This window comes from Dromiciops gliroides, chromosome 4 (assembly GCF_019393635.1).
Source record: "Dromiciops gliroides isolate mDroGli1 chromosome 4, mDroGli1.pri, whole genome shotgun sequence".
In the NCBI taxonomy this organism is placed as follows: domain Eukaryota; kingdom Metazoa; phylum Chordata; class Mammalia; order Microbiotheria; family Microbiotheriidae; genus Dromiciops; species Dromiciops gliroides.
The window spans coordinates 451,296,070-451,310,366 of NC_057864.1; the positions used below are offsets into that span (position 1 = coordinate 451,296,070).

The 14,297-nt window shown below is 39.7% G+C and overlaps 1 protein-coding gene across 4 annotated transcripts in view; it reads right to left on the minus strand.

Annotated features, from left to right (window-relative positions):
* Nucleotides 1-14,297, minus strand: part of OTUD7B (OTU deubiquitinase 7B) — an 84,745-nt gene that overhangs the window by 15,431 nt on the left and 55,017 nt on the right. For 3 of the 4 annotated variants that reach the window (XM_044003035.1, XM_044003033.1, XM_044003034.1), the window contains exons 3-6: nt 5,865-6,053; nt 4,385-4,612; nt 2,991-3,092; nt 1,551-1,678 (exon numbers count right to left, since the gene is read on the minus strand). In XM_044003035.1, the coding sequence (XP_043858970.1) occupies nt 1,551-1,678; nt 2,991-3,092; nt 4,385-4,612; nt 5,865-6,053 (647 nt within the window). The remainder of the gene's footprint in view (nt 1-1,550; nt 1,679-2,990; nt 3,093-4,384; nt 4,613-5,864; nt 6,054-14,297) is intronic. The other variant, XM_044003036.1, reaches the window with a different exon arrangement.

Below are 14,297 nucleotides of genomic sequence, written 5' to 3' on the forward strand. Positions count from 1 at the left end.
ATAGAATGCCAGACATGGAGTTGGAAGACTCATCTTCCTATGTTCAAATTTGGCCTTAGAAACTGGCTGTGGGACTGTGGGAAAGTCACTTAATTCCGTTTGCCTCTGTTTCCTAATCTGTCAAAAGAGCTGGAGAAAGAAATGGCAAATCTTTCCAGTATCTTTGCCAAGAAAACCCCAAATGGGGTCGTGAAGAGTCAGACACAACTGAAATGACAGAACAACCACTAAATAAGCCTTGGCCACTAGGGGGAGTATCTTCCTAGCTTACTAGTTATCACTAACTTCCATTCATCCTATCCTTACAACAGGAAAGTCCTCTATCAATTCAGAACCTGAAATCTACAGGAAAAGTCAACTGAGAAACACACAAAGTTAAAAAACAACAACAACAACAGTAACTTCAAGCGGCATTTTTTTTTAGGAGAGGGGAAACATAAATCACTCCATTCTTTTCTTTTCTTTTCTTTTCTTTGGACGGGGCAATGAGAGCTAAGTGACTTGCCCAGGGTCACACAGCTAGTAAAGTATCAAGCATCTGAGGCCGGATTTGAACTCAGGTCTTCCTGAATCCAGGGCCAGTGCTTTATCCACTGTGCCACCTAGCTGCCCCTACTCCATTCGTTAAATAGGGGTACAAAAGAAAAACAATTCAACAAACATAACAAATAACATATTTCAGATTTAAATTACAGTTAATTAAAGGAGAAAGGTAGAAAGGTGAAAAGGGAAAAGGGGATCCAAAAAAAGAAGGGAAACAAAAAAGAAACTGACACAAAGATATAGATCAGAGTGAGAGATAGACAGGAAGTGAGGAATAGAAATGAGAGATGGATGGGGAGAATAAATGCAGACAAGCTTACTAAATCTATACAAATGTGGGACTTAAGGGAGGGGAGTAGGCTTGAAAAATCATAGTTCTAGCTTACTGTACTAAAAGTTCTTTTTTGACCAAATAAAATCCTCCACAAATTCAGGAAATTCCTCATTGGGAGCTCTCTAAACCAAGAAGATCAGAGGTTTGGTTCCTCCCCTCACCCCCAATTGTTTTAAATTGATATTTCTAAACTTTGTTATTTTTTAAATAAGTTTTAGAAGTGTGAGTGTTCCCAAAACTCTTTCTCATTTTTCATAGGGAAAAAAAAACAACCAAAACCCTTACTTATCACCTCCATGAAAAGCAGAAACTGTCATGCTTCATTTTATAGAGGGAAAGGTTATCTACTTTCATGGAATAAAATCAATTATTTGTTTCATATCAGTAAGAACTTAAAGCTATTTTACTTTTATAACTAGAGACATAAGTGATATCCGTTAGACACTTGATCATTGACAAGCATCTGAGTACCTATATTGTGCAAAAAGCATAGTAATAAATACTCTGTAGATGGGTGGTTCTCATTTCCTGCCCCATGCTCCAAAAATCTCCATCTTATAGAGTAATCTGAATTTTATGAACCTTTGAAGGTAGTAAATATACAACAGTAGTCGAATGAGGACCTGGAAAGCTTGACAACAGTGGCAAGGCTTTCCCATTCAGCTTCTCCTACCTCCTTATTCTGCTGTGTTTGTTGCCACCTCCAACGGCGTCTTAGTGCTTCCTTCTCTATTCCCTTCTCCATCAGTGAATAAAGTGCCTTACGGAGCATTAGGTCCCGATCATGGAAACCCCACATCCCTATAGAAGGAGAGAACTTGAGAAGGAAAAAAGGCAACGGCAAGCACTGATTGATTTTTGCATTGACAAACTGAATGAAGCAAAGTGGGCTGAGCCTCAGGTTCAAAGACCGTATATTAGAGAACAAGCAAACAGACCAGAGAACTTTGTTCTTCCTGACCTCTGCCCCAATCCATTTCATGTTGCTACAACTTCCAGACATCATGTTTCAAGAAAGTTGGGCAGACCTTAATTTACACGTTATGAAACTTTCAGAGGTACTCCGTCTCTACAAACTCCTATTAGGGAATCCTTACAACTAAACCAAGTTTAACACACTAAAACAAAAATCAGAAAAACTAATCATAAAGAATATTTCCCCTACAAATGACCAATATTTATGTTGTTCAAGAGCTCTGTGTGTGTGAAAATTTGGGTTGTAGCTATTTTCTGATGCACTCAAGTGGGGTAACTCTAAGCAGAACATAACAGAATAAGAAGGATGTATAGAAACCTAGTTTTACACAGACCTATGGACTGCTGGGGAAACCACAGACGCAGAAAAGAAAGGCTTGTCATGCAGCCCTAAGAGATGGGGGAGACTGAGGTAAGGAAGGAAAACAGTTCTCTAGACAAATGAAGACTACCAGAGTTGCAAGCAGTGGCTGCTATTTTAACTCAAAGAATAATCTTTATGGATTCACAATGAAGTAATGACTACTGATTCTATATATATGGAAAAGAGAAACATAGTTTTCAGCCTGAGTAGTATGAAAGGTTGAAATATGATGGGGGGCAGGGCAAACAGTTTAGTGCAGATGTGTTCCCTAACGGGGCCTATGCTGTACATGTTTTCTTTCAGTCTCTAAATGCTTGATCACTGAATAGCAGCAACCAACTCTAGTTCCGCGACCTGGCTGGCTCAGCACTGACATGTGTCTAACCAAAAACAAAAGTCAGATCATGATACACACAGGTCAGACTCAATAGCTCCCCTCTCTGCATGGAGGACAGTCGAGAATTGTTCAAATGGATTTCCTTCACAGATCAGAAATTCAGCCGCATCTTTTGTTTGTTTGTTTTCTGCGGGGCAATGAGGGTTAAATGACTTTCCCAGGGTCACATAGCTAGTAAGTGTCAAGTGTCTGAAGCCAGGTTTGAACTCAAGTCCTCCTGAATCCAGGGTTGGTGCTTTATCCACTGTGCCACCTAGCTGCCCCTCAGCTACATCTTTGGACAAAAATACTATATGTTCTTGGGCTCTACAGGTTTCTTTCCAGTTCCCCAAATCAGAAACCTTGGAGGAGGTCAAAAAGACCAGGCCAGGACTCACCAAGAGAGGCTGCATGCAGGAGGCAATTTCCATCTCCTGTTGTTGCTAGAGGCAGGAGTCTTTGGCAGGTAGGGTCCACACTTACCCACCAGTTTAGACGCCCTACAGAAACATTAAGGATGGAAAGAAATGGACAAAGTTAGTTAAATAATCATCCTTTCCATCAAGCCCTACGTTTCTCTATTCCTGCCAAAACTAACAAATTAAAATGTGAATAATCCCAATAAGCATGGATCACATTTTATTCTTAAATTCCTCAGGAGTCAGTCTGAAGCAACAATAGTTCAATTGGTTAGAGAGAAATGCTTATAAGGCTGAGGCTTTGGGTTCAATGACTATGAACTCATAGCTTTGATGTTATATGGCCAGAGAAAGCATCTTTACCTTACTCCGATACCTGGCAAATATATACTATTTACTGTAAGATGAATCAGCAAGTGTACTAACAATGTCAATAGCATACTTTTCTTTCTCTTAAAAGTTTTTGTTGCTATCTTTTGTTTTTACATCATCTTCAGTCCCAATATGTCTCTCCCTCCTCTCCCAAAGACTGTGACAAAGACTAAGAGAGGAAAAGAACAGTTCATCAAAACTCATCAACACATCAACAAAGTGCAACATGAAGATGCAAATGAATATATGTCCCACGACCCCAGTACCCCTCCCACACAAAATGCTGGAAGAACCTGCACTTTTATAGTAGTACCACTTTTAGATATGACAGTATATTATCACATAGATACAAGTATAATAAGACCAAATTCTATAAACCATATACAAAAACGAGTCTCATTGCTTTACATTTAGTCCACAGAAAACAACTTAATTTTGTGATTATCCACAGAGATTACTAATCCATAACTGGAATCACCCTCCCCCCAAACCCAGCATACTACCAGGTGCCTCTCCCTACCATACAAAGCCAATTTTAACAATAACCTAATTTCATTCATAATTAGGAAGGCAAATCTGTTTGTTGAGGAAAAATCACAGCCAGTGATCATTAGGAGATTCCTATGAGTGATCTGTAACAATTCCTCCTTTCCACTAGCATGGGTAATGGAGAGTTGATCATACTCAGTTGGTATTCTTGTACACTGCTTTGTAAGCACTTCTAAGGCTCTCCCTTGTGTGCTGACTGAAGGCTTCTGGAGGACATAAATGGTGTTTGTCTCTACCTTCCCCTATTCGCTACAAAACATTCAGCATTGATTTTGTACACTATTGAGCGTACAAGGGAACATTCAATAGGTAGTGTCTGGCTGCCTAGAAACTTTAAATGTGATAGAATTGCAGCTTATGCACTGAACTTGGAGGCTATAGGCCTAATCTTAAAGTAACACATCAGTCTCATTTCTCAAGAACAGCACGGATGAAGAGCCTCCTTTGCTGACCTGCTTGTTCCAAGGCAACCAACATGGACTGTTCAATGAGGTCCCTCTCGATGAAGCTGCGGAACTCTTCAGTGAAGACAGTGAGGTCTGGGAGCTGGAAGGCACAGATAGGCATCTCCAGGGGGTGTTCACTGCTTCCCCCACTTCCACCACTAGAGGAGACATGGGAACGGGCTAGGGAAACGATGCTGGAGCTGGCATGAGAGATGCCCCGGGACAAACGTTTCTCTGCAACGAGAAATGGATCCCCTTTAGAACATACGACCACACTCCCCAACCAGAAAAAGTACAAATGCTATCAGAAGTGGTGGTCTTTCCAATGAGATTCCAATCAGAAAGAAACTGTTATTCTCATAGACTACAATAGGACTTCAAAATCCCCTCTTCAATAGACCAAAAGGGATTGGGAGAGGGGAATACAGAATGACATGTGCAGACCACCCCTCCAACAAAATAGGAACATGACCCCAGGCTCTGGAGCCTTGAAGTTAACACCAACAAAATGACCAAATACTCATTCTTTCCCCTTCGAATCAGAACTTGCTTAGGTCTTTCCTTTCCTAAAACTGGGTCCTTCCCACTTCCATTCCCCACCAACAAGGTCAATGGCCATTCCAAAGCACAGGTAGAACAGAGCCTCTGGACCTTAATGGGGACCTTCTTTTAGACAGAAGATTATTTAGGCAAAGATTCTTCCTGAAACATATCAAGGTCTTGAGGATAATTAGAGAATTTTCACTCAGGGAAAGAAAATAATTGATAGCCCTTTCAGAAACTTGCCTAATCGTAGTTCACTTTGTTCACTTCATTCACCACACTATTCCCTGGTACCTATTTCTAAAAGCAGTTATATACAGTCAACTCTTGATTATACATTTTCATACAGGAAAACAATATATGTATAATCCAAAAAATAATTCTTATGTGGCTTTTGTATAAATTATATGGTTGTTTTAGTCCAGAAGACTTGCCTAACTATACTCTCACAATTAATTTTCATCCCTGAACAAACACAGGCAGAAAGGCAAGGTGAAATAGAACTGTGATGAGTGGCAAGGGGGAAAAAAGGCTTTTGTCAAAAATCTGCCACATACTGCAAAATGTAGTCAAGAGTTGATTATAGTTGCTTATAGTACCTTAGAGCTGTTGAAATTCTTTGTTGTTGTTGTTTTTTTTTCCACCCTGTGTATCCTGTTTGAGCATTAGCTCAAGGAGTTCTAAATAAAGGTCAAAGATTATATTTTCTCCTTTCTCTCCCTTTCCTGTTAAATCAAAACAGGTGTCATTTAAAATGGCTGGAATACACTGACTGAGAGATCCTATAGGCTGAATGCATTGAGGCTTTCTTGCTTAGAAGAGAAGATGACATCCAGAGGACTCTGCTGGCTACTGACAAAATGCAAGAGATATTATTAAATTCCCTCTATCTGTTTCCAATTCCTCCCTTCCCCTCCCCTACTCCTTCTGCATACCCCTGTACCTTGGATAATGTCATCCTGACGATGAAGGGTGGGCCGGGGGGGACGAGTGGGCTCCCTTTCAGGAGGTCCCTTCTCAGGGGGTCTGGGGCCACCACGACCCTCACTGAAGGGTGGGGGCAGGTTCCCAGCATGGACCTGACGAAGCTGTTCAAAATCACTGAGGGCTGCACTTACATCCCAATTTTTTCCTGGTCAAGAGACAACACAGAGGGAAAACTGATCACCTAAGAATCAAATAAATAGGGGAAAGGCACGGAAGAAAGTGCTAAAGGCCAACATATATAGGGATGAAAGAGCATTTAGAATGCTTATTAGCATTAATGTGCACATTTTGCAAGATTTAGGTTGCATATACTGATATACTTCACAGATATCATATTAACCACAATTTTACAGAGTTTATTTTATCTGGAAGCATGTGGTTCCCCTGATGACCCACAAAACACGGCCTAGAAGAATACACACACTCCTTGCTCTCCTTTTCAGACTGTCCCTTTGTTACAAAGGACTCAGAAAACTCTTTTCCTCTGAGGTTTCCTCCATCTATCCTTACCACACAGTTGTCAAAGTCATTTATCATCTTTCATGTTGTTATTCTTTTATCATGAAGTCCTATACCTGAGTCATAGCTTCCCTCCTCCAGCCTACCTCCTGCCTTCATACTTTAGAGGCTTCAAAAGCTGATGTCCTCTCAAACACACTGGTCCCCCAATTCATTAATCTCCTAAAGACCAATTACCTCCATCTTAACACCACAGCCATATACAAGGATGGAAGCATCTCCTATGACTGTTCTACCTCCATGATCTGAAAGTCTGAAATGACTTTCTCCATTAACAATCTCCTATCCTTCTCTCTTGGCTTCACTCCTCCTAAGCCTATCTTTCACCCTAACCATGAGGCATCTTTGTTCATCCCTGTTCATCACCTCTCCTCCAGCCTTCATATCCTCCCTTTGGAGTCTTGACAATACCACTACACCACACATTAAGGTCAGTTACTCTCGAATCTGACTTCCCAAACCCAAACCCTGTATCACCTCTACCATCTGCCTTCCCTACTACTATTCACATGAACCTAAATGCTATTGAAGAAAGGGATGCAACCAGACCATATGAACTCAAGGCAAACGTAGGTTATTTAATCATAACTGGGCGCTCATTAACATATGATAAAATACAAGTTTCATTCTTCCTTAACCGACTTTCTATCATACTACCCACAACTATTCCAAACCTTCTCTTTTCTTCTCTAACACCCTATATCATATTCTCCTTATTCCTTCTCAAAAAACTTCCCACTTTAATAAAAACAAAAAACCAAAAACCTTGAGTCAGTCAATAAGCATTTATTAAATGCTCACTATGTGCCAGGCACTATACTTAGCACTGGGAATACAAAAAAAAAAAAGGCAAAATAGACATACATATATATATTTAGTCCTGCTCTCAGGAAGTTCACATTCTAAAGGGAGAAACACATATATAAATAACTAGGTACACACAAGATATAAACAAAGTAGAGGAGAGGTAATCTAAAAGTGGAAATCATTAGTGGCTAGGAAGAACAGGAGAGGCTTGTTGCAGAAGGTGAGATCTGAGCTGAGTCTTGAAGAAAGATAGGTTAACTATGAGGCACAGGTATCAACTAGTGCAAAGGCACAGAAATGGGAGATGAATTTCATGATTGAGGACCTGCAAGTAGGCCAGCATAGCTAGACTGCAAAGTAAATGGGAGGAGTAAGGTGTAAAAAGTCCAGAAAGCTAGGAAGGAATCAGGTTATGAAAAGCTTTAAATGTCAAAGAGGAGGGGCAGCTAGGTGGCACAGTGGACAGAGCACCAACCCTGGAGTCAGGAGGACTTGAGTTCAAATCCAGCCTCAGACACTTAACACTTACTAGCTGGGTGACCCTGGGCAAGTCACTTAACCCCAATTGCCTCACTTAAAAAAAAAATGTCAAAGAGGAGTTAATTTTTAACTCCAGAGCTCATCTGACTTGGTCAGACATGATTTTTAAAAATCATCTTGACAACTGCATGGAAGATGGACTGAAAAAGGAAGAAACTTGAAGGAAAATCAATTTGAAAGATAATCCAATAACCCTTGAGAGAAGTAATAAGGGTCTTAAGTAAGTGGTGACTGTATGGGTAGAAATGTGTATGTATATGGCAGATGTGAAAGTAGAAATGATAGGACCCAACAACAAATGTGGGTAAGTCCAAGTAAGAAGTCAAGAATGACACCAAGTTTGCCAGCATGGGTGACTTGGAAGATGGTGGTGCCCTTCTGCCATTGGTGAGATCTTCCTAAAACCTACATTTTGGGGAAAGGTCCAAACCAACCAACCCTGATTCTCCAGACTTGTCCAAAGTGTCTCAGATGCCTTCTGTCAGTCCCTTTTCCCACCGGGGAATGGCCCAAACTAGCCATCCCTTATTCTCTGGACTGAGCCACTACACCCTCAAATGGTCACCACCAAGTTTTTCTTTTTTCTTTTTTTTTTAACCACCAAGTTTTTCAAATCTCCTTTTATGTGTTGTCTTCATCCATCAGAGGCTCCTTGAGGGTAGTGACTTTCTTTTTGCTTGTACTTGTATCCTCAGCGCTTAGCACAGTGCCTGACATATAAGTAAGCAATCAATAAATGCTTGTTGATTGCCAGTACTAGCGAAGTGTAGAAAGGAGAGGACTTGGGAAGAAAGATAATATTTTGGATGTAGAGGATTTAAGATATCTATGGAACATCTAGTTTGAAGTGTCCAAGAGGCACCTGGTGGGTGATATGTAATTGCTTGGCAAAGAGTCTAGGGTTGGATATATAAATCTGAGACTTGTCTGCATAGAAATGATAACTGAATTCATGGGAGATAATGAGATCATCTAGTGAGACAGGCTAGAGCAGTGGTATCAAACTCAAATAGATAATTTTCCTTAACCTCCCTCTTCCTACCCCCTACTATATTCCTCTTTCCTTCTCTTTCCATTCTTCTTTTTAAGATCATCAAGATAAATAACTCAATAAGCCTTTATTAAGCTCCCATTATGTGCAAGGCATGGTGCTAAGTATTAGGGATACAACCAAGAAAAAAAGGTCACTGTCTTTAAGGACCTTACAATCTAATGGAGGAAGACAATACACAAAAGAAAGCTAAAAGGAGGAGCCATATGGTGAAGAAATCAGTCAGAGAAGTTACAAAATAGTTCGGCCAGGTGACAAATGAGTAGAACCACTGCTTGGCCTTCTGTCTAATTAGACCCCCTCTATGCCTCTTGATGATGATAGGGATCAGAAGGGACACATGTATCATCTCATATTAGACTGTAATCAGTTTATCCTTGTTTAGTCACTTTTGATTGTTTGCCTTTTTGTGTTTATCTTGGCTCCTGTGTCTGCCCTTCCAAGTTTCTAATGCTCTATTCCCTTTTTCATGAAGAATGCTTGGAGGTCTTCCATTTCATTAAAGAACCATTTTCTCCCCTGTAGGATTACAATGAGTTTTTCTGGATACGTTATTCTTATTATAAGCCACTATGAGGGGTAGCTAGGTGTTGTAGTGGATAAAGCACCTGCCCAGGATTCAGGAGGGCCTGAGTTCAAATCTGACCTCAGACACTTAACACTTTCTAGCTGTGTAACCCTGGGCAAGTCACTTAGCCCTTATTGCCCAGCCTCCCCCCTCCCCCCAAAAAGCCACTATGTTCTTTCTTTGCTACCTGGAATACCTATTCCAAACTTTCTGCTCCTTTATTGTGATGGCTGATAAATCTCATATGATCCTGACTATAGACCCTTGTAATGGAATTCTTTCTTCCTGGCTACTTGCTGTATTTTTTATATGACTAGAAAGCTTTGGACCTTGGCTATAATTTCCTGGGAATTTGGGGGAGTTTCTTTCAAGAGGTGACCATTGGATTTTTTCTATTTCCACTTTGCCCTCTGGTTCTAAAAGATCTGGGAGGTTTTGTTTAGTCATTTATTGAAATATAACACCTATTGGGGGCATGGTTTTCAGGAAGTTCAATAATTCTTAAATTGTCTTCTCAATCTGTTTTACAGATCAGTAATTTTTGCAGTGAAATACTTTATATTTTCTTCTATGTTTCTTAAGTCTTTTAACTTTGTCTTTATTACTTTTTTTCATGGAGTCATTAGCTTCTATTTGGTTCATTCCAATTTTTAATTATTTGGTAGCTTGGGCAAGTTTTTGTACTTTTTGTACTAAGCTATCGATTCCCTTTCCAATTCCTTTTTCCATAGTTCTCATATCCTTTTGATTTTTTCCCTCAAGATCTCTCATTTAATTTATAAAAACATTTTTCAATGATTTAAAAAAAAAAACAAACCTTTTGCTTTATCTCTTCCAGGAATTCTATTTGAATATGTACTCAAGTTATGTTTTCCTTAGAGGCTTTGCTTGTAGGTAAGTTTTGGAGTCTCTTCAGGTTTTGTGTCTTAATCATCTTTGTTGCAATATCTTTTTATGATAGGATGTTTTTTTGTTGTTTTGGTTTGCTCATTCTTTCAGCCTGCTCCCTGACTTCAGACATGATGCTGAAGTCTCTTCACATTCCTGAAGGAATGCCTGGGATTATCCTGTTGCTACTTTCTTAGTATATTGAATGTATTATTTCAGGATCTCAAGGACACCTCAGGCTGAGGGCCTGCACTCTTTCAGTGTTCAGTATTACCAAAATTATCTGACCCAGAATAAAGTCTGATTTTTGCTCCCCTAATATGAACTCTACAAGTTCCTAACCTGGGTTTGGGTCTAAACAATAGGCTTGCCCTATTTGGAATTTCATTATAGATGATTCTTGGATTTAGCTAGCCTTCTAGAAAGCTCTGATGATTCAAAGTGACAGAACTGGGCTTTATTTTGATCTAAGATTCCAGTCTTGGTCATTCCTATATAGGCTTCAGACTCGGCTAAAAGATGGATCTGAGACCTCTTTCCTCTACTAAGGTCCAAGCCACACAGCTGCTGCTTGCTTCTTAACTTGCTCCCTAATGGGTACACACACAGCCTAGGGTCCTCAACTGTTCCTCATCCTGAAATACTGCTCTTAGGCATAGGTCCCTATGTGAGTCTGTCCTGAATCTATGATGTGGAACTGGGTAGTGTGCAATAAAGATGCCAGTTGGTACTTATTCCTGAACCTTATCTTGAAAATCTATATTGAAAATAGGACTTCTTCTTGACCTGGGGTACAGCCTCATCCTGTTCTGGAATGTTCTGCACTGAGTGCTCCTGACTAAAACCTATTCCCAGTGTTCACAGACCTGTCTATCTCCTTTTGCTGATCTGGGTTAGAAAAATAACTCACTTTTTGTTGGATTTCCTAATCAGGATTCAGTCTGGTGAGTTTTCTAGATCTGTTTATACTGATCTATTATTACACAAATAAGTAATATATAACAAGTAATATCAAAATAATTTGGGGAAGAGCACTACCAAGGGGAAGGTTGTCACTAAAAGCTTTGTTTAGGAGACCATAGTTGAGTAGGAGCTTTGAAGGAACTAGAGATTTTGAAAGGTAATGGTAAGAGAGAATATTTCGGGTTCTGGGAAAGCCTGTATGGAGGCAGAGAAGGGAGTAAGCAATGGACAGGGCAACAACAGAAAACATCTAGAAGGACAAATCAGAGCTAGAGAATGAAAGAAGTTTATTATTTGTAATTTTTTCTTGATATCCTTTGTTTTTACATCATTCACATTTCTCAATGTAACTTTCATTCCTCCCCCTCCAAGAGCCAAAGAAGAAAAAAAATTTTTTTTCAAAAACAGTTCAGCAAAACTAAACAACACATCAAAAAAGTTTGACAATATATAAAGTATTCCACACCCTGAGGTCTTCCATCTCTGTGAAGAAGGAAAAGGTTTCCCATAGTTCTTCCTTAGGTCAAGGTTGGTCCTTATCAAGCCCATTATCATCAGAAGAATTAAATTAAATATTCTTTCCATTTACATAATCAACAAGTCAACAATTTACCAAATAATTACACAGTGCCTGGCATTGTGCTAAATTTGGGGGATATAAAAATAAACCAAAAGAAAGACAGTCCCTGCCCTCAGGCAACATATATTCTAATGGAGAAAGACAACACCTAAAAGAAGTAGAGGAAAGGAGGGAGTAGATGTGGGGACAAGATGGTGCTGTAGAAAGTGCAAAGAGTCAAGAAAGGACCTCAGAGAGGAATTGAAGAAGACATGGCTGGCCTGGGCATTTTGCTTAAAATGGAGGTTCTGAGAGGCACCAACCAATCAGAAGGGGCTACAAAGGATGAAGAGACTGCTGTGGCACAGAGTCAGGAGTGGAGCCCAAAGAGGAATGAAGTTACTATGCATATTGTTTTTCTGACTCTGTTTACCTACCTTTGCATCAATTCATATAAGTGATCTCATACTTCTGGTATTCTTCATAATCAACTAAAAGACTTAAATGCTTAAATAAAGGAGGCTATATTTTATCCTAGAGAGAATAGTCACTGAAGTTTTTTGAGCAGTAGTGTAATACAGTAAGATCTGTGTTTTAAGAATATTAATTTGGAGGGGCAGAGGAAAGGCTGTGACTCTCTATGCTCCTGAAAATTCATCCACATACCTCCAAAAAAAAAAATGCCATAAGACAACTCCTGGAGCAGCAAAACCCACAAAAGAACAGAGTGAAAGTATTTTCAAGCCAAAGATGGCTTAAATAGATGGCAGAGATTGCCTGCTGTTTAGTATGAGAGGAGCTCAGTGCACAGCACAGATCCAGCCCCAGGCAGGCCAAGCCTCTGGAGCCTTGGAATCTTCAGCTTTAGCGGCTTCTTCTGAAACCTGGCTCATGAACCAGTGAGGGGGTCCAGCGGTTGCCCAGGGGGAAATAGTGGGGGTCTCTGTGGGAGCAGAGGTGGAGCGCATTGCCCAGAAAGCAGACTTGAGTGACAGAGGCCCACTGGGGGAGGGGCACAGACACGCCAAGCTTTCAACCATAGAGAATCAGATTTCAATCAGATTTCTGCTTCTGGTTTAAAGAAAAAGCCTGCCTGTGGTTACAGGCCAGGCGGGCTGAGAAAGCGCCTAATCATACCACCTGGGATCCCCTGTAGCTTGGGATAGTGCATCCTGGAAGCAACGCTACACGTTAAGATGGAGTTAAAAACCAAGAAATAGGCAGCAAAAATGAGCAGGCAGAGAAAGCAGCAGACCATCGAAAGTTTCTTTGGTGGTAAGGTAGATCAAAATACACCCTCAGAAGAAGATAATAACAAAGTCAAAGCTCCTACATCCAAAGCTTCCAAGAAAAATATGAATTGGTCTCAGGCCATGGAAGTACTCAAAAAGGAGTTCGAAGATAAAGTAAGAAAGGTACGGGGAAAAGTTAGAGAGGTAGAGGAAAAAAATGTAAAGAAAAATGAGAGGGGGCAACTGGTAGTGCAGTGAATAAAGCACAAGCCCTGGATTCAGGAGGACCTGGGTTCAAATGTGGCCTCAGACACTTGACACTTACTAGACATGTGATCCTGGGCAAATCAATTAATGCTCATTACCCAGCAAAAAAAATTTTAAAAAAAAGAGAGAGAGAGAGAGAGAGAAATGAGAGCGATGCAGGACAGTCTTGAAAAAAAAGTTAACTTAAAAAGCCAACTTGGCCAAATGGAAAAGGAGGTACATAAACTCTCTGAAAATCATTGCTTAAGAATTAGGATAGAGCAAATAGAAGCTAATGACTTTATGAGAATCAAGACATAATAAAGCAAATCCAAATGAATAAAAAAATAGAGGGCAATATGAAATATCTCCTTGGAAAAACAGCTGACCTGGAAAATAGATCCAGGAAAGATAATTTGAAAATCATTGGACTACCTGAAAACCATGATCAAAATAAGAGCTTAGACATCATCTTCCCATAAATTATCAGGGAAAATTGTCCTGATATTCTAGAAGCAGAAGGTAAAATAGAAATTGAAAGAATCTACCAATCACCAAATATTAAAACAATTTAAAAAAAAGAATATTCATTTGGTGTTCTAAGTCACTATTGATTAGAGAAATACAAATTAAAATAACTCTGAAGTACCACTTTACACCTATCAGATTGGCTAATTTGACATAAAAGGAAAATAAGAAATACTGAAGGGGATTGGGAAAATTGGGATACCAAAGCCCTGTTTACAGAGTTGTGAATTAATCCAACCATTCTGGAGAGCAATTTGGAACTATGCCCAAAGGGCTATAAAACTGTTTAGTTTGTTTCTAGGCCTGTATCCCAAAGAGATCCAAAAAAAGAGGAAAAGGACCTACTTGTACAAAAATATTTATAGCAGCTCTTTTTGTGGTGGCCAAGAACTGAAAATTGAGGGGATATCCGTCTATAAATTAGGGAATAGCTAAACAAGTTGTGATATATGATTGTAATGGAATATTATTGTGCTATAAGAATTAAC